This window comes from Rhinolophus sinicus, linkage group LG06 (assembly GCF_036562045.2).
Source record: "Rhinolophus sinicus isolate RSC01 linkage group LG06, ASM3656204v1, whole genome shotgun sequence".
NCBI lineage: Eukaryota > Metazoa > Chordata > Mammalia > Chiroptera > Rhinolophidae > Rhinolophus > Rhinolophus sinicus.
The window spans coordinates 21,102,097-21,127,614 of record NC_133756.1 but is presented as its reverse complement, the minus strand read 5'-3'; the positions used below and the strand labels follow the sequence as shown (position 1 = coordinate 21,127,614).

General features: G+C 33.9%; 1 protein-coding gene across 1 annotated transcript; it reads right to left on the bottom strand.

The window, feature by feature from the left end:
• Positions 1-316: 316 nt before the first annotated feature.
• Positions 317-25,518, bottom strand: LG06H1orf185 (linkage group 06 C1orf185 homolog). The gene is made up of 5 exons (XM_074337054.1): positions 25,410-25,518; positions 22,134-22,239; positions 15,014-15,149; positions 4,300-4,336; positions 317-3,093 (listed from the first exon to the last, which is right to left on the bottom strand). Exons 1-5 carry the CDS (start codon positions 25,516-25,518, stop codon positions 2,699-2,701), a joined length of 783 nt encoding a protein of 260 aa, XP_074193155.1. The 3' UTR covers positions 317-2,698.

Here is a 25,518-nt window from a genome sequence, read left to right as displayed (position 1 = left end):
AACATTGTATTAGTATAAGGTGTACAACATGATTTGAAGTATACATTGCAAAATGATTGCCACAATAAGTTTAGTTAATGTCCATCACCTCACAGTTACAATATTTTTTGTGATGAAAACTTTTAAGATATACTCTTAACAACATTCAAATATACAATAAATACAGTAATGTTAACTAAAGTCACCGTGCTGTACATTATACCCCCAGAATATCTTATAATTGGAAATTTTTACCTTTGATCACCCTCACCCTCTTCCCTCACCCCCCCACCCCTTGCCTCTGGCAACCACCAACCAACCAATCTGTTCTGTTTCTATGAGGTTTTTTTTTTTCAATTCTGCATGTAAGTCAGATCATGCAGCATTTGTCTTTCTGTCTTATTTCACTTAGTATAACACGTTCAAGTTCCATTCATGCTGTCACAAATGACAAGATTTCCTTCTTTATTAATGGCTGAATAATATTCCATTTATATATACTACATTTTATTTACCCATTAATCTGTCAATGAACACTTAGATTGTGTCCATGCATTGGCTATTGTAACTACTGCTACAGTGACCATGGGGGTGCAGATATCTCTTCGAGATAGTGATTTCATTTCCTTCAGATATATACCCAGAATGGAGTTGCTGGGTCATATGGTAAATCTATTTTTACATTTTTGAGGAAATGTCATACTGTTTTCCATAGTGGCTGAGCCAATTTACATTCCCACCAACAGTGCACAACTTGTCAACTTGCATAGATGGTGAAATCTCAGATACTTCTCAGACCCTGAAAGTAAAATTATTTTAGACTGGTGTAATTTTACATGTACTGGTCATTGGGCTTTTCAGAGAGAACAATGTATACACCTATGATATAGAGTAACATTGTAATCAACAAGTAAATGTATTAAGTTTTGAATAGATTCAACTTATTATAGCGTTATAGTATAACAATTACTTTATAGGCATAAATGTCTTTATTTCTCATTTGTAATGATAAGAATTTGGTTAGGTTGCTTTGGTTATAGTAATAGAAACAAAACTCCTACTAGTTTATGCAGCTAGGAGAATTCATTGTAAAATTACAAGACTACCTTACCAAAGCCAAGAACAGTTAAAAAGAGGTCTCAGGGATGGTGGCCAGTAGTGGAAATCAAATCTTATTATCCTAAGCAAAAAGGAGCGTTTATGATTAGCATACAAAAGTGTCTTACCAAGCCAAGGGCAGGCTTCATGAAGTGCTTGGAACAAGGGAATAGAGCACTGTTAGAAAGTCAAGAATCACGTTCTCCTGATCTCTCATCTCTGCTTTTCATTTTACAAATGCTTCATTGCTCTCACTGCAGATTTGCTGGTTTTTTCTTCCCAAATAACAGGGTGGACCTGGCAGTTCATGCTCCCCAGTTTATGGTTCCTCTATTCCAGCAACTAGACAGACCACAATTACTCTCATCTGTAACCCCAAATTCCTAGAGAAATTTAATACACTATTAAAATTAGAGATGATTTCATTCACTGAGATGGGCAGTAAAACAAGTTATAGAGCACTAAGAGACAGAGACCAGTTAATTTTTTTTTTTTTTTTTTTTACTGCTTACTTGAGGTGAAATAGCTTTCTTAGATTTAAGGGTCGATATAAAGAGATGTCCTCACAACCCATAATCACACTGTAGAAATGACCAAGTGCTTCAAGAGAGAGAGATGGTCTAATCCTTGTTAATATTTCTCTTGGGACAGAAATGATGGCCTGGATAATGCTACTATCTTATTTGAGACAAGTTTTTATTTATTGTTATAAGTATGATTTAACTCTTGGGAAGACATGCGCAGGTCTTGTTTTGAGTAATTTAAGCACAGAAGATAATACTATACTTGTTAATAATTGTTTTTCCTAAGAAAGAAAAAAAGGGATTAATTACCTGGAGAGTATTTAGGAGAAAGGTGAAAAAAAAGATTAGGTGGTGGGTGTCAGAAATCCCTGAAGAACCATAAATAGAAATTTGGCCAAGGGTGTCTCAGATTGGAGAGGAACTGATTCATCTAGCTTGAGTCAGCTGCCTGTGAACATAGCTGCTCCCATTTTCATCATAGTGGAGTGAGGTGTGAGGGGCTATTCTGAGAAACAGACACAGGATGGGGGAAAGAATATTATTTTCCAGATTCTTCAGAGTGTTCCAGGCTCCCCTAGAGAAGCAAAATTATATTGTTTACCAAAACCATGACATAATAAGATTTAAATGGTAGGTGATTTATGTATTTAAAATTCAGAAAAGCTGAGAGAGGTATTCTATCCAGCCCTATCCACATTGAAATAAAACTGAAAATATCAAAAGCATAAGGAAATGCTGTGAATGTTTTATTTAAAAATATATTTGTGCTGAAGATTTCTTAAAGTATTTCTCCTGTATGTTGAAATACGTTTGTATTATTTATTAAATCCTTTGATGAGATACAAGGAATTAAGCTTAATTAACATTAATGATATCATTTTAGTTCTTTCTGTAATTTTGTTTCTACAAATAAGAATCAGCAAGGGAAGTAGGACTACTCTATGGTAAAGAACAAAAAAGCAATATTAGCATGGACATGTTAAGAAACTCAGAAGCTGGTGATTCAGTTTTAACTTTACATGATTTCAGTGTATACAAAGTTTTTTTGTTTTTGCTTGTCTGTTTGTTTGTATATACAAAGTTTTAAAAGAAAAAAGTCATTCCATATCATGTTGAAAGTTTTGTATTTCGACCTCTGTATTTCTTCCTGAAAATATTTCCTTAATGCTATCATCTGTTTGATCATCATTAAGTGTCATGTTCAGTACAGTTTCCGTACATTCTTCTAATGGAATGGTTGACAGGTATGAAAATACTTTTTCAATTAGAGGTTCCCTGAGAAAAGGCATTGGAGAGCTCCTTTTCACTAGAGAATCATCAGAAAACCAGCCATCGGCTGCTTCAATACTTTGGCTGTAGCAAGAATCAGGTGGTAATGTTGATAAGCTTGAGGTAACACTGCTGGGATTGATTGCTGAGCTAGTTTCTGAAGGGTCACAAATGACCTTTTTTGTTGCAAGGCTGAATTCATCTTTAGAGTGATCTTTAATTGCTGTAAAAGAAAATTAGATTTACTGTGAATATTACATATTCAGGAGCCAAATCTTAATTATAAGGACAATGTTTCATTTTAAAATTTAGATTCCTTTTTAGGGTTATAGTGCACAAGATGATGATAGAGTGAAAATTCTGAGTTGCTATCATCATCTGTACAATGTTAAATATGTTAAATTAGCAATATTTTCATGATAATCAAGAGTAGAAAAGTCTATTCTAAATAAAATTCTATCATTTTAAAAGCAGAAGAGTCTAAACAGCTAGAAATCTCATTTCCTGAATGTCCTTTAAAATCAGAAAAGGCAGATAGTTTAACTATTTGTAACTAAATATTGCCTTGTTTTAAAAATAAATTTTTAAAAATACAAGCCTCCTTGAATAGGCAGATTGCAAAATGTTTGGTCCATAGGGGGAAGAGCCTATGGGTTGGCTTTATACAAACAAAAGTAACAACTAACATTCCTATAGTGCCTTAACATTTATAAAGCAGTTTGATAGATTTCAATATCTCATGTAGCCTCTCAGTAATTCGTCAAGGTAGTTATTTGCACTACTTTACAAAAGACAAGACTAAGAATTAGAGAAATGACTCACCACAGGTTAAATACAAAATGGACTTCAATCTAGATTTTTGTTACTCTAAGTCTCATGCTTCTCCCATTATATTACTTATGCTGACTGTTGACATTAAAAAATGTTAAGTTTTAGAAAACATCATATATACACATGTAATATCCTAAAATATATTTTACAATATTTTACATATAAACTTTCGATATTAAAGTGTAACATTAATTTTTAAAACCATTTTAAATACCTTATTACATTTCATATTCAGTATTTCTAAAATTATGTAGGAGGATAATGTTTTGGATTACTAAGACATATTATGCACTATCTAAAGGGTTACAAATCACTCAGATTTTTTGACCCTCTGGCATTACTATATGGCATTGACTATGACACCTTTGGGTATAAATAAGGGACAAAAACTAAATTTCACATTTTAATTTATGATATTGCAGATATGGTTTTTAAAAAATATGTGCCCATTCACATACTAGTAAATTAATGTTTCCCTTGAATTTTCATGGTTTTAAAAATACTTAGATAACATTTAGGAAAGCCTCTTGATTTTTTAAGATACAAATTGCTATAAGTTGATTACAATTTCTTCTAATAAATGGTTGAGAAAAAGTACCTTTTATATGTGCTGTTTTCTTTTTTCTCTGCTCCTCCTATACAAAAAAAGTTATTTGTATTTAAAAAACCGAACAGTTTTTATATGATTTCTTTAATATATTTGATTTATATATTTGTATAAGAATAATACATTTCAACATGATAAATTTTGATGGAATAATGTTTTTGTCCACAATATGAATGTATTTCCTCAAAATATATTGACAAAGGAAAAAAGTGTTGAGGCATCATCTGAAAAGGAAGTGGACTGATTCAAGAAGGTAGTCTCCAGGATAGGGAGTGCAAGAGTTCAACAGGATTACTTCTCTCCATCCTCACTTAGAGTCACTTGGTTAGAACAAAGTAAGGTAAAAGTCTTACTCATTTCATTAACCAACGACAACAACAAAATGAACTCTGGCCTAAGTCTTTTATAAAAATATGACTATTTTTTTGAAGCAAACAAAACATTTGCTGAAACAATTCCAGATGTGTTGTGAGAAGTGTGGTGTAGTAGTTTTCAAACTTCAGGGTATCGCAATCACCTGGTGTGCTTGTTTAAATGATGCTTCTTGGGCATAATACAGACCCTACTGAAACATTATCTGGGAGTGGAAAGTATGCATTATAACACACTGCAAGTGGTTCTGATTCAGGTTTTCCTTTGACCACTACAAAAACACTGAGTCAGTGAACAGAGTGTTTGGGATGGAGCGGGTGAAGATGAGGCTGGAGAGATAGTAACATTTTCTCTTGTGTTCTGGGGGATCAGTGTTAGTCCTCTGTGCTGATCTGCATTGTCCTGTTTCCCCTAAAAGACTTGCTTAGGGTATGCATATACATAGGATAACACATAAGCACTTTCTTCACAACCAACTTTACTTCGTCACTTTCACCTTTTGTTAATATAAATTCCAATATAGGCTGCTGAACTCACCTTGCCTGGATTTAGACCCAATTCGATTTGTGACTCCTATACAAATTACATTAGAATATTACTTCTCAGACATCAGTGTGCCTATGTATTATCTGGGGGAGCTTGTTAAAAATGCATATTCTGATTCATTAGGTCTGGGATGGGGTCTGAGATTCTGCATTTCTATCTTACAGGCTCCCAGGTAATGTTGATATTGCTAGTCTGGGAACCACAGAGTAAAGCCCTAGACTGATTAAAATTCTACCAAACTAAGAGAATGACAAAATGGGCATTCTTATATATTGCTACATATAAGTAAGTAGAATTTTTCTGGAGGGCAATTCAACAAATCTACTTCTAGAATTTATTATGCCAAGTAAATAATTTTGGGTTGTGTAAATATTCAGTTAGTAGTAGGCTCATCACAACATTGTTTAACGTTTTTAAAAGTTGTAAACTTAAAATTCTAAAAGTAAGGAAACAGTTAAATGTATTTCAATGCATAGATATTAGTACAATGGATATTCTTTGAACTATTAAAAATGATGCAATAGTATCAGAAGTAAGAACTCCAAAAATATGGGACACATTAAAAAGACAGAGGAACAATCTTGAAGGGGTGCACCCTGGTTAAATTTGGAGAAATTTAAGCATCAAAATAATTATAGTAAAGGATTATAATCTGTTGAATAAAATAGAAATCCATGAGTCTACACTGATAATAAATAAATTTAAAAAGGAAGAAGGGAGAGTGTCTTTATAGTAGAAGCCAAGTGACAATGTGGATGGGCGTGGTAGAATTGAAAGAAAAAAAAACACCATTTTTGCTATAGTTTTGTAAAGATTGGCTCAGGCAAGGATAATTTCTATAGTTAGTAAGTAGAATTTGATGAAAAGAGGGATATTAACATGGTTTGAAAGGTTCACCACAGATTGTTTACTAATTGCTAGGGTAAAAATAGGAATAATACAGTGGGGGAAGAACAGACATCATCTTGTGTGATTAAATAAACTCAGTGGTGAAGAGTAGAGGAAAACTGTATGCCTTTATTTTATTTTATTCTGTCTATAAGTTTTTTAAATTAAATTTATTGGGCTGACCTTCGGCATTTTTAAAATAAAGTTATGCATATGACTACCCAAGCCCCACCCATTTCATACTAAGGTATTTTGCCAAGAAAAATGAAAATATATGTTCATTAAGAGTACCTGACTATTTAGAGCAGTCTTATTCATACTAGTCAAAAGTGGAAAACAACTCAAATGTCCATCAACAATAGAATACATAAACTAAACTAATTGTTGTGTGTTCATACAATGAAATACTATTTATTGAGAAAGAGGGGGAAAGAATGAGTCCCCAAAACTTGTGTTAAGTGAAAGAAGCGAGTTATAAAAGATATATATTACATGCTTCCATTTGTATGAATTCTAGGAATAGATAAAAACTAAACTTTATTGACGGAAATCAGGAAGTGCTTAACTGGGAAGGGTAGAGGAGTTGACTGGAAGGGAACATGCGGGAACTTTTTCAGATGACAAAAATGTTCTGCATCTTGTTTTGGATATTGGTGGAATGTATATACAATTATCAATGTTCATTGGGTGGAACATATATGGTCTTTCTAATATGGATAATTATACATCAATAAAATATTTAAAAACACATGTACATTTCACTTCAGCGGTATTAATTTGCCAAATCCCAAATCCATAATCCCAATATAATAATGTAAAAAACATCAGCAAACGCAAATTGAGGGAAATTTTACAAAATGCATGACCAGCACTCCTCAATACTGTCAAGGTCAGGTAAAATGAGGAAAGATAGTCACAGAGCAAAGAAAGTTAAAAAAACAAATGCAATGTGGTATCTTGGATTAGGTCTTCTTCCTAAGATGTTAATTAAAAATATGGCTAACACCCATTATTATATTAGATTCAAGGGTACACCTTAGTTATTCAACATTTATATACCTAAACAAGTGATCACCACAATAAGTCCAGCAACCGTCTGACACCATACTCTGCTATCACAATGCTATTGACTATATTCCCTGTGCTGTATATTATATTCCCATGACTTATTTGTTTTATACCTGGAAATTTGGACTTCTTAGTCCCCTTCACCTTTCCCCCCTTTTATAATTTTTCAATTACATTGACATTCAATATTATTTTGTATTAATTTCAGGTGTATAGCGTAGCGGTTAGACATTTATATAATTTACGAAGTGATCCCCTGACTAGTACCCACCTGGCACTATACATAGTTATTACCATATCATCAACTATATTCCCTATGCTTTATTTTACATCCCCATGAGTATTTTGTAAGTATCAATTTGGGCTTCTTAATCCCTTCACCTTTTCCTTGTCCCCCAAACCCCGCCCATCTATCACCCCAACAAATCTAGTACCCATCGGATACTGTACATAGTTATTACAGTATCATTGACTGTTGGGTCAGGTCTTGAAGGAGCAAAGCATATTCCTGTAAAAACTGCTGAAATCTGAATAAAGTCTGGAATTTAGTTATTAGTAATGTACCAATATCGGTTTCTTAGTTTTGACAAATGTACCATGGTAATTTAAGATTCTAACACTGGGAGAAACTAGGTGTAAGAGAACTCTAGTATCTTTGTAACTTTCCGAAAAATCTAAAATTATTCCAAAATAAAAAGTTTACTTAAAAAAATCATATTGCAAAAGCATAAACACATACATTTTCCTGTAATAAAAGTTAATATAAGATGTGCAAGGCTTTTTATGAAGGTAATTATAAAGCTTTATTGAAAGATGTTAAAGATAGCATATATAAATACAGAGAAATATCATGTTCATGGATTAGAAACTTAATATAGTAAAGAATCAGTTTTTCCCAAATTGATCTAAAACTGCACTGCAGTTCCCCCTCAAAATCCCAAAAGAATGTTAGGAAATGCTTCTAGACAGTTGCACAAACATATGGAAAAAAGTGAAACTGGATTTTTATTTATACCAAACACAGAAATCAATTCCAGATTGATTAAACACCTATGTAGTCAAAACTATAAAATTCTTAGAAAACAGTATAGAAGGGTATCTTTAAGACTTTGGAGTAGGGAAGGAAATAACGAATTATAAAAGAAAGGACTGAGATATTTGTTTCCATTAAAAATAAGAGAATTTTTTGTTAATCAAAACACCATAAAAATAGTTAAAAGAGAAGCCACAAAATAGATGAAGATATCAAAATTAACATAACTGATGAAGGATTAGTTATCCAGAATAAATAACTCTTATTTAAAGTTTTATAATTAAAAAAACTAACAGAAAAAGAGGTGATATTTGAAGACACATTTTGTGTAAGAGAAAAATCATAATGGCCAATAAACTTTAGAAAAGACAGTCACCTCATTTTTTAGCCAGAAGATACAAATTAAAACTATAGTGAGATCTCAAGAGAATGAGAAGACTAGTCACAGAATGGATAACAATGTTTGCAAAAGACATGTCTGATAAAAGACTTTATTAAAAATGTACAAAGTATTCTTAAAACTCAACAACAAGAAAATGAACAACACCAATTGAAAATGAGCCAAAAAAAAAAAAAAAAGAAAGATTTGAACACCTCACCAAAGAAGATACACAGATGGCAAATAAACATATGAAAAAATGTCCAACATCATATATCATTAAAGAAAAGAAAATTGAAAAAACAAAATACCACTGTATTCTTATTATAATGGTAAAAATCCAAAACATTGACCTTAAATGCTGGTGAGGAAGTGAAGCCACAGGAACTCTCATTCATTGCTGGTGTGGATGCAAAATGATACAGCCACTTTGGCATAGTTTGGAAGTTTCTTACAAAACTAAACACCTCTTATTGTTTGATCCAGAAATTATGATCATGTACCCAAAGGAGTTGAAAACACATGTCCACAGAAACCTGAATTTTATAGCAGCTTTATTCATAATTGCCAAAACTTGAAAGTAACCAAGGTGTCCTTCAGTAAGTGACTGGATAAATAAACTGTTATATCCATACAATGGAATATTATTCAGCGCTAAAAAAAAAATGTGCTATTGAGTCTTGAAAAGTCAGGGAGAACCTTAAATGCATAATACTAAGTGAAAGAAGCCAATCTGAAAAGACTACATACTATATGATTCCAACTATGAAATATTCTGGAAAAGGCAAAACTATAGACACAGTAAAAATTTTCAGTGCTTGCCAGGGGTTAGAGGGGAGAGAGGGAGGAGCAAGCAGAGAACAAGATTTTTAAGGTAGAGAAACTATCCTGTATGATACCATAATAGCGGATCTCTCTCTCTCTCTCTCTCACCCACCCTTCTGTATCTCCCCTTCACTTCTCCTTTCCCCCTCCCCACACCACCCCACCTCACACTACCCCTCCTCTCCCTCCATTTTATCTTCCTCCACCAATTTCTCTCTCTCTCTCTCTCTCTGTCAGTTCTATGGATTTTGACAAATATATATATTAATATTTTGACTATGTACAGAGGGTGCCAAAAAATGTATACACATTTTAAGAAAGGAAAAAAATCGGTATTAAAATTGTAATAATGTATACCGATAACAAAAGATGAATACAAATCACGTTTTACTTTTGTAATTACATGAGGTGCTGAAAGTAGTTACCATCAGCATAATTTTAATACAGCTTTTTCCTTTCTTAAAATGTGTACATTTTTTTGGCACCCTCTGTATGTGATATATATACACTTCCCCCCCACCAAAACCCTTAGAAAATGTATAATACCAAGAGTGAATCCTAATGTAAACTATGAACTTTGAGTGATAATGATGTATCAATACAGGTTCGTCAATTGTAGCAAATGTACAACTCTGGATGGATGTTGACAGTGGGGAAGTGTGGGGGGGCACGTGTATATGGGAACTCTATACTTTCTGTTCAATTTTGCTGTGAACCTAAAACTACTAAAAGAATAAAATAAAATCTATTAAGAAAAAACTATAGTGAGATACTATTACACAAGTATCAGATTGTCAAAAATTTAGAAACCTAAAAATATCAATATTTTTTGAAGATGTGGAACAATTCTAGCACTTATGTATGCCTTAGGTAAATGTATGTTGATACAGTTATTTTATAAGACAATTTGAAATTATCTAATAATATTGAACATGCACATACCCCAGTAAGTCAGCAATTCCACTGTTAGGTATACTCCCTATAAAAATAACTGAAAACAATCCAAATGTCCATAATATAAAATTTGACATATTCATACAATGAAATGCCATTTGAGTATATGCCAACTTGGATTAGTCTCTGAAATGTAATATTGTAAAAAAGGGAAAAGTATATTAGATATGGAGCCTCAAAATATATAAAATTTAATAATATATTGTTCAAGGATCTATAACATTTGTGGTAAAACCATAAAGAAAAGCAAGGAACTGGTTAATTGCAATGACAGGATAGTGAGTCCTTCAGTGAAGGGTGAGAGGGTGGGATATAAGAGATGAAGACTCAGGATACCTCAAAGGTACTGGTAATATTCTATTTCTTATTTGGGGTTGGGTATAAAATTTCCATTTATTCTTTAAACTGTGGTGTGTGTGTTCTTTTGTATATGTATTGTATTTCACAATAAAACTTTTTTAGAAACCAAAGTCTAGATCTATATTATATTAAACCATATTTTTGTTATAATTTTCATCCTCCTGTTCTACTTCTTTAAAAATCACACTCCCTGACTTTAACTTGTGCTACAAAATGACAATAATCAAAACAGCATGGTATTGGCAAAAAGACACACAGACCAATGGAATAGAATTGAAAACCCAGAAATAAACCCATATATATACGGCCAGATAATTTTTGACAAAGGAGCCAAAAACATACAATGGAGAAAACAAAGCCTCTTCAGTAAATATTGGGAAAATTGGAAACCCATATGCAAAAGAATGAAACTAGACTGCTATCTATCACCATATTCCAAAATTAACACAAAATGGATCAAAGACCTAAACATAAGACCTGAAACACATAGACACAGACAATGGTTTGGTGGTTGCCAGAGGGTAAAGGGGGTGGGGGGTGGGAGGTGGGAGATGAGGGTAAGGGGGATCGAATATATGGTGATGGAAGGAGAACTGACTCTGGGTGATGAACACACAATGAGATTTATAGATGATGTAATACAGAACTGTACACCTGAAATCTATGTAATTTTACTAACAATTGTCACCCCAATAAATTTAATAAAATAAAATTTAAAAAAAAAAAAAAAAAAATAAATCTGTGATATATTCGAACAGGAAAAAAATAAAAAATAAAAAATAAAGACCTGAAACAATAAACTGCATAGAAGAAAGCATAGGTACTAAACTTATGGACCTTGGGTTCAAAGAGCATTTTATGAATTTGACTCTAAAAGCAAGGGAAATAAAAGCTAAAATAAATGAATGGGATTATATGAAACTTAAAAGCTTCTGCACAGCAAAGGAAATCATCAACAAAACAAAAAGGTAAGCAACCAAATGGGAGAAGATATTTGCAAACAACACCTCCAATAAGGGGTCAATATCCAAAATATATAAAGAACTCATACAACTCCATAGCAAAAAAACAAACCATCCAATTAAAAAATGGATAGAAGACCTGAAGACACTTCTCCCAAAAAGACATACAAATGGCCAACAGCTATATGAAAAAATGCTCAACTTCACTAGCTATTAGGGAAATGCAAATCAAAACCACAATGAGATACCACCTCACACCTGTTACAATGGCTGTCATCAAGACAACTAATACATGTTGGAGAGGTTGTGGAGAAAAAGGAAACCTAATACACTGCTGGTGGGAAAGTAAATTGGTACGGCCACTATGGAAAACAGTGTGGAGGTTCCTCAAAAAATTAAGAATAAAATTACCATATGACCCAAAAATCCCTCTCCTGGTTATCTACCAAAACAATCTGAAAACATTTATCTGTAAAGATATATGTATCCCAATGTTCATTGCAGCATTATTTACAGTGGCCATACCATAAATAAACAACCAACATGTCTTTTGGTAGATGATTGGAGTAAAGAAGACGTGGTATATATACACAATAATACTACTCAGCTATAAGAAAAGATGAAATACTGCCCTTTGTGACAATATGGATGGATCTTGACATTATTGTGCTAAGCAAAATAAATCAGACAGAAAAAGTCAAGAACCATATGATTTCATTGATATGTAGGATATAAAACTGAAAGTAACAGAGGAACAAGACAAACAAAGAAAAATTCATAGACGCAAACAACAGTTTAGTGGTTACCAGAGGGTAGGGAAGGTGGGGGGTGCTGGAAGAGGAAAAGGGGGATCAAATATATGGTGATGGAAGGAGAACTGACTCTAGGTGGTGAATACACAATGTGATACATAGATGATGTAATATAGAAATGTACACTTGAAACCTATATAATTTTATTAACCATTTTCACCTCAATTAATGTAATTTAAAAAAAGAAAAATTTTCATTCTCCTGCTTGTCTGTTGGCATAGGAGAGAAAGAGGCCAATAACCAGTCAGAAATTGAGATAAGAAAAAGAGGGACAATATAAAAGTGTCCTTTATGTACTGAAACTGATTGTGGCTGAGGTCAACACTATCCTCTTTTATACTATGTTTTCATACCATGTTTTATACTATCTTTTCTTCTGAATTAAGTTCCTTTCACTGACTATCAAGAGTCCTGAATAATAATTTGTGTTTACTTGTACATTATTTCTCTCTCCAACTAGACTATAATTCTTGTGAGCACAGAGGCTCTTGTCTATCTCATTAACTACCACATTTCCAATTGCCTCAAACAGTGCCTGGGACATAAGCACTTATTGCATATTTGTTGAGTGAATAATAAACAACCTAATGAAAATTTAGTACTCCTATATTTGTACTTCTTCCATGATAGCACTCATGACATTTTTGTAATTATCTCTTTGTATGTATCCACCATCAGATATGAAGACACCATTATACTGATAGTACCTAGCAAAAATCCATGTGCTAAGTCCTCAGTAAATTCAATTAATATTAAATGCATACGTAGAAACAATTTTTTTCTGCAATGCAGCCTCTATTTCTAACTATCCTTCATTTTTGCAAGTCACAACTATTAATACTAATCTTTAGAATTAATTTGATCATTAAAGCTGCCTGCTTAAAACCCTCCAGTAATAATAGCAGTATACTTCTTTGGTGCTCATTATGTGGCCAGGCACTATTCTGAGTGCTTTTTACATATTAATTAATTTAATTCCCATAACAATTTTATGGAGATGAAATCATCTTCATTTTGCAGATGAGGAAATTGGGACACAGAGAAGTTAAGTAACTTGCTTAAAATTACTCAGCTAATACCGTATTTCCCTGAAAATAAGACCAGGTCTTATATTAATTTTTGCTCCAAAAGACGCATTACGGCTTATGTTCAGGGGATGTCATCCTGAAAAATCATGCAAGGGCTTATTTTCCGGTTAGGTCTTATTTTCAGGGAAACACGGTATCAGTAGAGCCAGGATTCTAACCTCTGCATCTTGACCATAATCCCACAATGCCTCCAGTAGGTCTGTAGAGCCTATTGAGTAAAATCCAAAATCCTTAAACTGCAAATGAGACTGCTCACAATGTCACCTCCAGGATCTTTTCCCACACCACTCCCTTCTGTAAGCCCTAGGCTCAATGGTCATGAAATGAAACTCAATGGTCATGTTTACACTATAACATTTTTCTGAACACGTTACTTCTTTTCATAGCTGCAAGGCTTTGAACATAGACTGTCTTTTGTTCTCTTTTCTCCTGGCAAACTTCTATTCATTTCTCAAAACCCTGCTAAAAATGTCTTCTCTGCAAAGCCTTTTTAATTTATGCTCCCTTGTCTGCATTTCTTCAATTTTGTGGCTCTTAGCATACTATGTAATAAAGTTTAGTATATATGTTTTTCTTCTCTACTAATTTCAGGATCGTCTAGTTCCAGACTCATGTCTTATTTGTTTATGTAGCCTCAGTGCCAAAACTAGTGCTGCTATACTTAAGGCGCTCAAAAAATGTGTGTTAAACAGATGAATAAACACTAAGTTTAACATTCAAGATATAAAATGAAACTTTGACATCCTATCACTTTGTCACTGTTTATTTATTCATTAATGTTATAAGACCACGAAAGTATTTGTTTTGTTTAGCCATCATAGTTTTAAGTTTTTGCTGGTCTCTCCCTTGTTTTGCTTTGTCCCTGTAGCACTGCTTTGATACTTACGTAACAAAAAGTTAATTATGTGTCTGCCTTGCCCGTTTGTACTACAGTTAGCACCTTGAACATAGGGTTCATATCTTACTATTCTCAATGGAGGGGCCCAGAGCTTAGAATATAATAAAGGTTGAATAAGCCCTTGTTAAATTGTATTTAATTTCAATTTGTTGGCTTGGTTAGGTTATCTGGTTATCTGGGTATCCTCTTATCTCTAAATCTCTTTCCTCTGATAGGTCTGGCAATTTTATTTTGTTTCTCTTATGTCGTTCATCTTCATCCCTGTGACAATCCCAATATGAGGAATGTAGGTTCTAAGGCTAGAGATACTGCAAAGTAAATGTTGAAGGAGACATTTTCATTTAATTTTTCAGTTTCTTACAGTATAAACTCTAACAAGTTTGGGTAATTTAAATTTAGCTCATGTTATTGTCCCTCAGATTTAAAAATAACAATGGATACTCTTTCAAATTGAGAGACAACAATGCTAATGGTATGGTGTCATAAGAAATTATTTCAAAAGATTGCTATAAAATATTACCTGTAATTGGAATCTTCCAGTATGAAAATTTCGAGAAATAAAAACACACTGAGAATGAGATTTAATCTTCTCCTTTGATGGTCTTCGCCTGCATCTCTCATCAGTTGATTTAAATTTGGAATTTTGAAATATTTTTCTGAAAAATATTTTATGAATATTATTAAACATGAATTCTATTATAAATAAATACAATCACTTTGTTTCCAATAGTTACACATAAGGGTTTAAAAATCAGAATAAATATATTACATACTTATTTTTAAAAGCACAAATCAACATATATTCCCTTCTCATGTTACTGATTTCATTATACCTATTTTATTCATAGAATGTAAATAAAGCTATTTCTTATGCAGGGTTAATATTTCCAGTTTGAAGATTAACCATGAGTTTTTTGATACCCTTCTTTCTGGTTGTAAGATAATTAATCAACTTTAATGTTAATTAATTCTTTCATAAATTTGCCTTTAATGGCAAAGGAAATTAAATGAAATGAAACTCAATGGTCATGTTTATGTTTAATAGTATCTCTGGCAAAAGTAAGTGGAAGGAAACTGAATTGAAACTAATGACTTGTAAAGGAAGAGTACCTGTGATCTTTATCCATGCAACCACAAACAATTTTGAAAGAGAGTTTAAAATAATAGAGTAGCAAGTAAAACCCCAGATGACCAAAGACAGTTAAGCATAAGAAAATGTAGTTTCTAGGTCATTCTAAACTTAATGATTTAAATATTAATGCTAATTGCCATTTCTTCTTTCAGAGGTACTAAAAAATTTCCAAATTAATTCAAGAGTCCATGTTATGTTACCTAATGAGGTATTAAAAATTAGGATTCATTTATTCACTAAATTGGATTCACTTAATGAATATTTATTGAGTACATACTATGTGTCAGGCATCGAACTGGGTGTGGTATATATAGTGGCAAAGGAAAAAAAAGCACAGCCACTACCCTCATAAAACTGTCATTGCTCTCATGGAGTTTAAACACTGGTAAGGTAGACAGTAATAAAATAATCACGAGAAAATGAAAAATTACAAGTGTGGAAAGTGTTATCAAGGAAAACTACCTGGTACTATGTGAGTACTATATAACAGAGGGAATTAATCTGGTTAGAGAAGTCAGGGAAGGCTTTTCTGAGGTAGGGATGATTGAATTGGGTATCTGCAGACACAGTACAATATTTCCTCGAAAATAAGACTGGGTCTTACATTAATTTTTGCTCCAAAAGACGCACTAGGGCTTATGTTCAGGTGATCCCATTTTTTACATGTACAACAATCTACACTTATTCATGTACAAAAATCTACATTTATTCAAATACAGTCATGTCTTCTTCTGGAACAGCATCATAACCCTCCAAACCCTGAATTCCAGCTTGAATTTCTTGCGACTCCATTTCCTGTAGAACCACTGGCCGCAATTTCTCATGTCCAGTAATAGAGCTCTCCTTAAATGAGCACTTCTTGTCCATGTAGCCTGCTCGTAGTGCATTGGCAACACAGCTGTCACTGATTTTAGCCTATGAATTCTTCACCCAAGTCCCGACCTCTTGCAAGCTAGGCTTCACAAAGTTTCGACGCTGATTTCTCTCCAGTCTATTTTCAATGCAGTCATTGATTTCCATGCGCAAATGGTTCTTGAATGGTTTGTTTATTGCAATATCAAGAGTCTGGAGATAGGCAGTCATTCCTGTGGGAATCATTATTTTATCTATTTTTCTCTCTGGTAGGAAGTTCCTCATGTCTAGCGTGGTGAGTACTGGCTGAATCCCAGACTAGCAGACCTCTTTGGCCACCTTGCAAAACAAGTGGCAGCATTAAATCTACCCTCTTCCTTATAACTGCAAGTGTGCACCAGGCTCTTTCGGTTTCAAGAACATAAATGCCTGAAACACGTTCAACCTTATCTTTCTTGCCGTTACTGATGATTAGAGGTGGGGCTTTCTTTCCATCCAGATGAATTGCCAAAATACAGGTAACACGTGTACTTTTGTAACCAGTGGAGGGAATGTGGATTGACGAAGCACCCCTCTGATCAATTGTCATGAGATCCTTGGCCCATAAACACTGCAGTTTCATCCATAGCAATCATGTTGGAGAGTTGGTATTTAGAAAAGTCGATGTCATCAACAAAGGACTTGAATGCAAGTGCACAGTTAATAACTTCAGTATCTTCCAGCTTGAACAGTGTTATCGATCTTCTTAGAGGCAGTTCATGTCGCTGAAGGAAGCCATCCAGCCAGTGTTGTGATGCTTTGAATTCTTCTGGGGATATTTCTAACTGTGGTGCCATTGCAAGGGCAAATGCTTGAATATCAGCCCTGCACACAACCAAAGCCTTTGCTCTCCTGTCAGCAATCCATTCACAGATGATGTTTTCCAGCTCAGGAAATAATGGTTGCTGACTCGATCCACACTTGCACTTCTTAGCAGTCCTTCGTCCACCTGTTGGCTGAAGTTATACTCTGCTCACCATTTTTGGACCATTCAGAGATCCAACTTCTCTTTGCAGAAAGCCGTAAGATTCTTGGCCTGGGAGTCCTCCACGATTCCTTTCTTGTACTTGACAAAATAGCTCTTTCTTTTTTCACTCATCTTGTCTGGGGGTCAAAATATTATTCCCTTTAAATCTACCATTAAGTCAAGTGTTAAGTCAAGACTTATGAGACAGGAATGAGAACAAAAATGATGACAGTTAAGAATGAAGGTCCACACAAAAGCGACGAAAAATTGCAGGCACCAAAATTCAGAAAACGTTTCTTTATTTCACATGAGTGCATTAAGTATGTCTGTTACAACACACAACATATTGAATTATGAAGATTCATGTTAGACACAACCACGTCCGTTTGTTATCAAGTGTGCACGTTATTTGTGCATTGTGTCTGTACTCTGATTGGTCATTTGGCAATGTCTCGAGTTCATCTGTTTACATAGGCGTCCAAAGGTGCCCGCTTGGGTATTTACAAATACTTAATTATAACTTATATTATCATTTATTTTAAGTATTAATGTCAATATTATTTATTTATATTTAATTATGTATTAATATTATTACTTTATAATTCAATACGTCCGTCATGTGTTGCAATGGACATACTAAATGCATCCATCTGGCTGCCAATCTTAACTGGGGCTTATTTTTGGGCTAGGGCTTATATTACAAGCATCCTGAAAAATCATGCTAGGGCCTATTTTCCGGTTAGGTCTTATTTTCAGGGAAATACGGTAGTAGTTTTAGGTAGAGTGTGGTGGAGGAAGAGAGATGTGGGTGTAAGTATATTCTAGTCAGAGAGAATATCAAGTCCCAAGACCTAGTGGCCAGATTAGAACAATGCAGCAGAAGCACAGAAAGCAAGAGGGAAAGTGGGAGATGAAATTGCGGGGTATACATGGTCAGACCATGTGGGGACTTAAAAGTCATGTCATTTTGTCTTTATCCTAAAGCAATGGGAAGTACTTTATAATATACTGGGGATGGGGTTCAAGGGTGGGTGACTTAATTAGATTTGCATTTGGAAAATGTCTGGCTGAAGTGTGAAGAAGAGCTTAAATGAGGGCAATAGTGAAAGTAGGGGGTCAGTTATGACTCCTACTGCAGCAGTCTGTGTGGGATAATGATACCTTAGATAAAGTCATGGCAGTGGTGATGGAGAGAAATGAATAGAGTTGAGCAATTTATGAGATAAAATAAATAAAACTTGATGATGCTTCAAAATTAGTGGGGATGGGAAAGAGAAAAGGAGGTATCAAGTATGTCTTCCATCTTTAGATGAAAAAAAATCCTTCTTTGACCCCACTTTCTCCTCTGACTACTGCCCCATTTATCAGCTCCCCTTCACACACACACACACACAAACAGCTTCTTGAAAGAGATGTCTATACTTGTCTCAATTTTCTCACCTCTTGTGTTTCATTCAAAGGTAACCCATCCCTCCACCAAAACTCTTTAAGGCCATCAATAACTTCCATGTTGCCAAATCCAAAAATGATTTCTCTAGCCTCACCTTTCTCAACTTATTAAGCACCTTGAACATAACTGGTCATTGCCTCCTTCTTGAAACATTTTCATAATGTCATAATTTTGACTTCTTTGAGACATTTCCCAGATGTTGTTGATTCTTCCTACTCTTTCACTAGATTCTTAAATGTTGGTAGGCTGAAAGGCACAGTCCTAGGTTCTCCTCTTTCAATCTTAGGTTCTTCTCTTTCAACACTCACTCCCTGGTCGGTCTCATCCAGTTCTGTGACTTTACATAACCTAAATCATCAGCGCTGACTTCTCTCCTGAAGTTCATACATGTATATCCAACTGCCTATTTGAAATTTCCTTTTGGGTCTCTGTCTAGGAGGCTTTCAAAATTACATCCAAAATACAATTTCTAGTTTATCACCATTCCTTCAATTTGTTCCCTCCTCTAATCATCTCATCTCAGTAAACAGCATGATTAACTACTTCATTGCTCATGGTAAAAATGGAGGTGTTAGCATTAATTCTGTCATTTGGCTTATCTTTCCTTACCTCATCCAATTCATCAACAAGCACTGATAACTTTACTTACTAAGCATATCCCCAATCCAGTCCCTTCTTTTCATCCCTTCTACTTCCAGATAAGTCCAAGACGCTATCACCTTTCACCGGGATTATGCAAAACCTCATAACTTGTCTCTGCTTTCACCCTGGCTCCATTAAAATTCAGGCTTCACAGAGAAGAAAAATATTTTAAAAATATATAAATCAGAACTCTCATACATTGCTGGTTAGGGGGGAGTACACCCACTTTGAAAAACTGGCAGTTTCATTTTTTCATTCTGGAATATAAAGTTCTTTTTAATTAAAGTATAACTGACATACAATATTACATTAGTTTCAGCTGTACAACATAGTGATTTGACATTTATAAACCTTACGAAGTGATCACCACAGAAATCTAGAAACCACCTGTCACCACACGAAGTTATTGTGATGTTGACTGTATCCCCTGTGCTGTACATTACGTCCCCGTTGACTTAATTTATAACTATAACTTTATATCTCTTAACCCCCCCTTCACCTTTTTTGCCCAATCCTCTGGCAGCTATCAGTTTGTTCTCTGTATCTATGAGCCTGTTTGTTTTGTTTTGTTTGTTCATTTGTTTAGTTTTTTAGATTCCACATATAAGTGAAATGATACAGTATTTGTCTTTCTCTGACTTATTTCGCTTAGCATAATACTCTCTAGGTCCATCCATGTTGTCACAAATGACAAGTTTTGATTCTTTTTTGGCTGAGTAACATTTGTGTGTGTGTGTGTGTGTGATCTTTATCCAAAGTTAATCATATGTTCCAGCAATTTCACTCTTAGGTATTTACCCAAGAGAAGTGAAAGCATACATACAAAAATATTTATACAAGAATGTTCACAGCAGCTTTATTCCTAATAGTTAAAAACTGAAACTGACCCAAATGTCCATTAACAGAAGAATAAACAACAAACAAACTCGGAAATATTCATACAATAGAATATTACTCATCAATAAAAAGAATGAACTACAGATAAATGCAACTACATAAATAAACCTCAAAAATATTATGTGAAAAAAACAGACATAAAGTCCATATAGTTACATTTATATGAAGTTCAAGAATAGGAAAATTAATCTATGGTGATAAAAATCAGAATAATTGCCTCTGGGTGGTAGGTGGGGAGTAATGCCTGGAAAGGAGCATGAGGGAACTTCACAGGGTGATGGGAAAGTTCTGTATCTTGAGTGGGATTGTGGTTACATGGGCATGTATTTGTTGAAATTCAACATCATACATTTAAAATCTACACACTTTTTTGTATGGAAATTATACCTCAAATTTTAAGAAGTGTTATAAAAATGTAATTCATCTATAGGTGACATTATTGAGTTTTTAAAATAGGGATAATATTACTGCTACCTTATGGGGCTATTATGAAGTCTAAATGTGATAATAATAAAGCACTTAGAATAGTGCCTAGTACGTAGTAAACACTCAATGTTAGCTAGTATGATGATGATAGTGTGTCATTCCTCTGCTTAAATTCTTCTGACAGCACAAATACTAAAATCCAAACTCCATATTCTAGCCTTCAAACTTCTATGTGATCTGGCCCCTACCTACCTCTTCAATCTCATCATTATTTTCCTCTCAGTACAGTCTATTCACACTGGCCTTTCTATTTACTGAACAATACTAACATCATTTCCACTTGGGGTCTTTGAACTTACTATCTCTTTGAAAGCTCTGCCACAAGGTCTTCACATATCTGTCTCCTTCTTTTCACTCAGGTGTCAGAATAAATACTGCCCACTTGAAGAGGCATTCCCTGACCACTTTATCTATTTGTTCGTTATCTGTCTCCTCCCAGTGTCACTGCAAGTGAATGAGACAGAAACCTTGTCTGACTTGTTCACAGAACAATGGCAGGCACCCAACAAATATTTGTTGAAAAAATGAACAAGTGAATAATTTCTAGTTTCTGACTTGTGCAAGTGGATAGATAGTATGTATTCATTTGCTGAGAAGGGGAATGCTGGAAGAGTGTGTGGGAAGATCATGTTACAATTTATACATTTTTAACACCAAATAAAGTAAATGATTAAATAATTAAAAATACCAAATTTTAGAATTGAAAGGAACTGAGATGCCAAGTATCTTTTCTTCTGTGTCTGACAAAAGACTACATTTACATCATACCAAAACATTCTGTCAGCTCTTTCCTTAAGCATCTTCTCAAGAAAGGGAATCTTCCTGTCAGTAATGTTTTTAACCTCTAAATTAGTAGTGAAAGCTTTTTAAAATTTCTAGCTTTATATTATCATTCAAATGTATGTCTTCTAGAGAACACAACAGATCTCATTATTTCTTAAAATGTTAATACATGAAGATTGCTATTTTACTACTTGGACAATTATACTACCAGGACTTCTATTTTCAGGCTACTTTAATCATGTAAAGCTTTCCCTCCCCAATCAAAGGGTCTATAACCACATCTCAAATTACAGAATCAATACTATTTTAGTTATTTAAGTTTAATACCATTTGAAAAAGTCTTTCATTGGATTTTTAAAAGAAAAAAAGTAAAATATTCTAATATACCTTACCTTCGTTTGCAAATCAGGAACCACAAAGCTGATGCCAAAGCAAAGAAGCCAATTCCCAAAGTAACAGCACCAGCAGCCAGAAAATAAGTTAAGTGATGTAAAAAACCTATACAAATAAATTAAACGAGAATATTTCATGCATGTATCTTAATTCTCTAGGTAAAATTAAATGATATAATATTTCAAATGACACTACATAGAGTAGTATTAAGACATTAAGTAGGAAGGTGGGAGACCTGAATTCTGCTCCTGTGCATTTCTAATAAAGTTCAAGACCCTGAGTTTGAGAATTACACAGGGACTCATGCTGATTGGGGCCCAGGGTGCATTTTTCTGACCCTACCAGGATTTGAGACCTAGATTTTGTTTGTTTTTATACAGCTGTCACCTCCTTTTTCTTATCTAGTTTTCTCCTTTCCCAGTCTAGCTGTGAATTTTTGTTACTTTTCCAGTATCATTCCAGTATCATTCTTTGTAGTCCTCCAACATAAGACACTGTCCATTTTAAGGTTTTGATAATCAGTCACTACAAGGAGGTAGATGAGAGCAATAAAGAACAAGTATGAGGAATTAAAAAAATATCTTAGGAATCTTGAAATGTTTTATCTATACTCAAGAACAGTGAAAGATCATAGCCAAAGCTAAATAAAAGCAATAGCAAATAATAGCATATCACAGCTTTATAATTGGAAAAGCCTATAGGAATTATATGGTACAACTCCTTCATTTTACAGACGTTAAAATTGAGACCCAAGTAAGAGAATAACTGAATTAAGTAAGGTTAGGTAGCAAATTAAGGCCAGTCTCCTGTTTTTTTCTATTATCTTAATACCAATAATCTTTTTTTTAGTTTCAGGTGTACAAAGCAATGTAATAGTTATACATTTACACCCCTCACAAAGTGATAACACCTCCAATTTACTACCCCTCTGACATCGTATATAGCTGTCAATATACTATTGACTATATTCCCTATGCTGCAATATATATATACATATACATATATGTGTATATGTGTATATATACATATATATATATATAGTGCCAAAAAATGTATACAAGTGGACACTTCGGTCAACGTTGCTCAAGCACTAGTTTGCTATATTCAGAAGTGTCTGGATGCTGATGGTAACCACTTTGAGCACCTCTTGTAACTGCAGAAGTCAAACATGACTTGTATTCATCTTTTGTTATCAGTATATATTGAGTATTACAATTTTAATACAGTTTTCTTTTCTTAAAATGTGTATACATTTTTTGGCACCATATATACTTAAAATTGTAGTTGACATTCAATATTGTTCAACTTTAGCTTCCAGAACATAGTGCAGTGGTCAGGCATCTCTTCAGTCCATGAAATGATCTCCCCTGATAAGTCCAGTGTCCATCTGGCATCCCACATAATCTTTACAACATCACTGATTATATTCCCCCTACTGTTAATACCAATAATCTTAATACTGGTATGTATTTTTAACAATTAGGAATAAAGAAAGGAAATTACAATCAGATTGGTTAAGTACTCATTAAGATTCTGAAATCTGCTATTTAAGCATAAAGCGAGCTGTAGAAAGCCTTTGCAGAAGGGTGTACAGAAATTGAAGGGCCTTAAGAAAATGTAGGAGTATATTATTTGGGAAAAAAGCATTTAAAAGTATAAAACTAATAGAAGGTCTTTATATGTAAACATATTATAAGTTCTACTAAGGATATGACATAATAAAGAGTTCTCATACTTTTGTTGTTTCCTAAGCAATTTTCAGCTTCCAAGACAGTGCTTCTCAAATCTTTGTTTTCTTTGGGTTCAGAAATGTTTACATTTGGGAATTAATTAATGGTACCAGTTATATAAGGCTATTTATCAAAGTGATACTCATAATACAAAAAAAAAAACAAAAAACACACAATAAACAAAAAAACCCCCACAAAACCTCTAAATGCGCCACATTAGGAAGTCAATTAAATAGGCTATGGGAATATTATAATTGAAAAATATAGTATTCTTTAACTATTTAGTGCAGGGTTTCTTAACATCAATACTATTGATCTTTTGAACCAGGTAATTTGTTGCTGGGATGCTCCTGTGCATTGTACTAAAGATTTCTCCAGGTATTAAGAACTGTATTCTGGGGGGTGGGTAAAATTGCCCCCAGTTGAGAATCACTGGCATAGTGGTATAAGGAAATGTCAGATAGTATCAAATGATAAAAGCAAGACAGATAAAACCTATATTTCAAAAAATGTAAAAGACATAGTTGTACTCAAATATAAGGATTTCTATAGACAAAAGAAGAAAAGCAACACAGAGAAGTAAGTAGGGGCTACTGAGATCTGGAAGCAGGAATTATTAATAGCTAGAAGAAGCAGAGAAAATCATTGAGACAAGGCCTCAATCCATCCTCTGGCGCAGTGAATGACTGACTCTGCATTACCAAAATCTCTGAGACAAAAAAGTACTGAGCCACCAATAAAAGACCAATTCAAATGGACTGAGGAGGAATCTTGGAACTAAAAAATTAAAAAATTTTAAGATGGAGTAAACTCTTTCTTGAACATAATTAATGAAATGAAAGATAATACTGAGAAATTCAACCAATTACATAAGGAAATAAATTTATGATAAATAGTGATTCTTGAAAAAGATTAAGAGTATATAACATAAAACTAATAGAGGTTCCAAAAGTGAGGATAGAGAGATAACAGAGAAACACTATTCAGAGATACAACCTAAGATTTTTACTTTAAAACAATTTTAAATTCATACATAGTAAAATTTATTTTGTGCACGTGTTTGCAGTGCTATAAGTTTGACAAATACAAAGAGTTCTTAATCACCACTACAATCAACTTACAGAACACTTCCCTCCCCCACAAAAAATTTCCTTGCCCTGCCTTTAAGAGGCCAAGCACCAACTGCGGGCAACCACTGATTATTTTTGACCCTTCTTCTTCAACCTTATACTTTAGTCTTTCTACAATTTCATATAAATGGTATCATATAATGTGTTGTCTTCTGAGTTTGGCTTTTTTCACTTAGTATGATGCAGCTGAGATTCATCCATGTAGTTTGTATCTTTTTATTGTTGAGTAACAGTCCATTTTATAAAGGTACCAGTTTGTTTATTCCCCAGCTGAGAGACATTTGGTTGTTTTCAGTTTGGGGTTGTTAGGAATAAAGCTACTATACACTTTATACAGGTATTTGTTTACACATAAGTTCTTTTCAGTAGAGTCAGGTAGCAAGTGTATATTTAAATTGATAAGAAACTGACAAACTGCTTTCCACAGTGGCTGTGTGTCTTACTCTCCCAGCGGCAGTGTATGATCGCTCCAGCTGCTCCGTGTCATCACCACCGCCGAGTATTGTCAGTTTTATTTCAGCCAT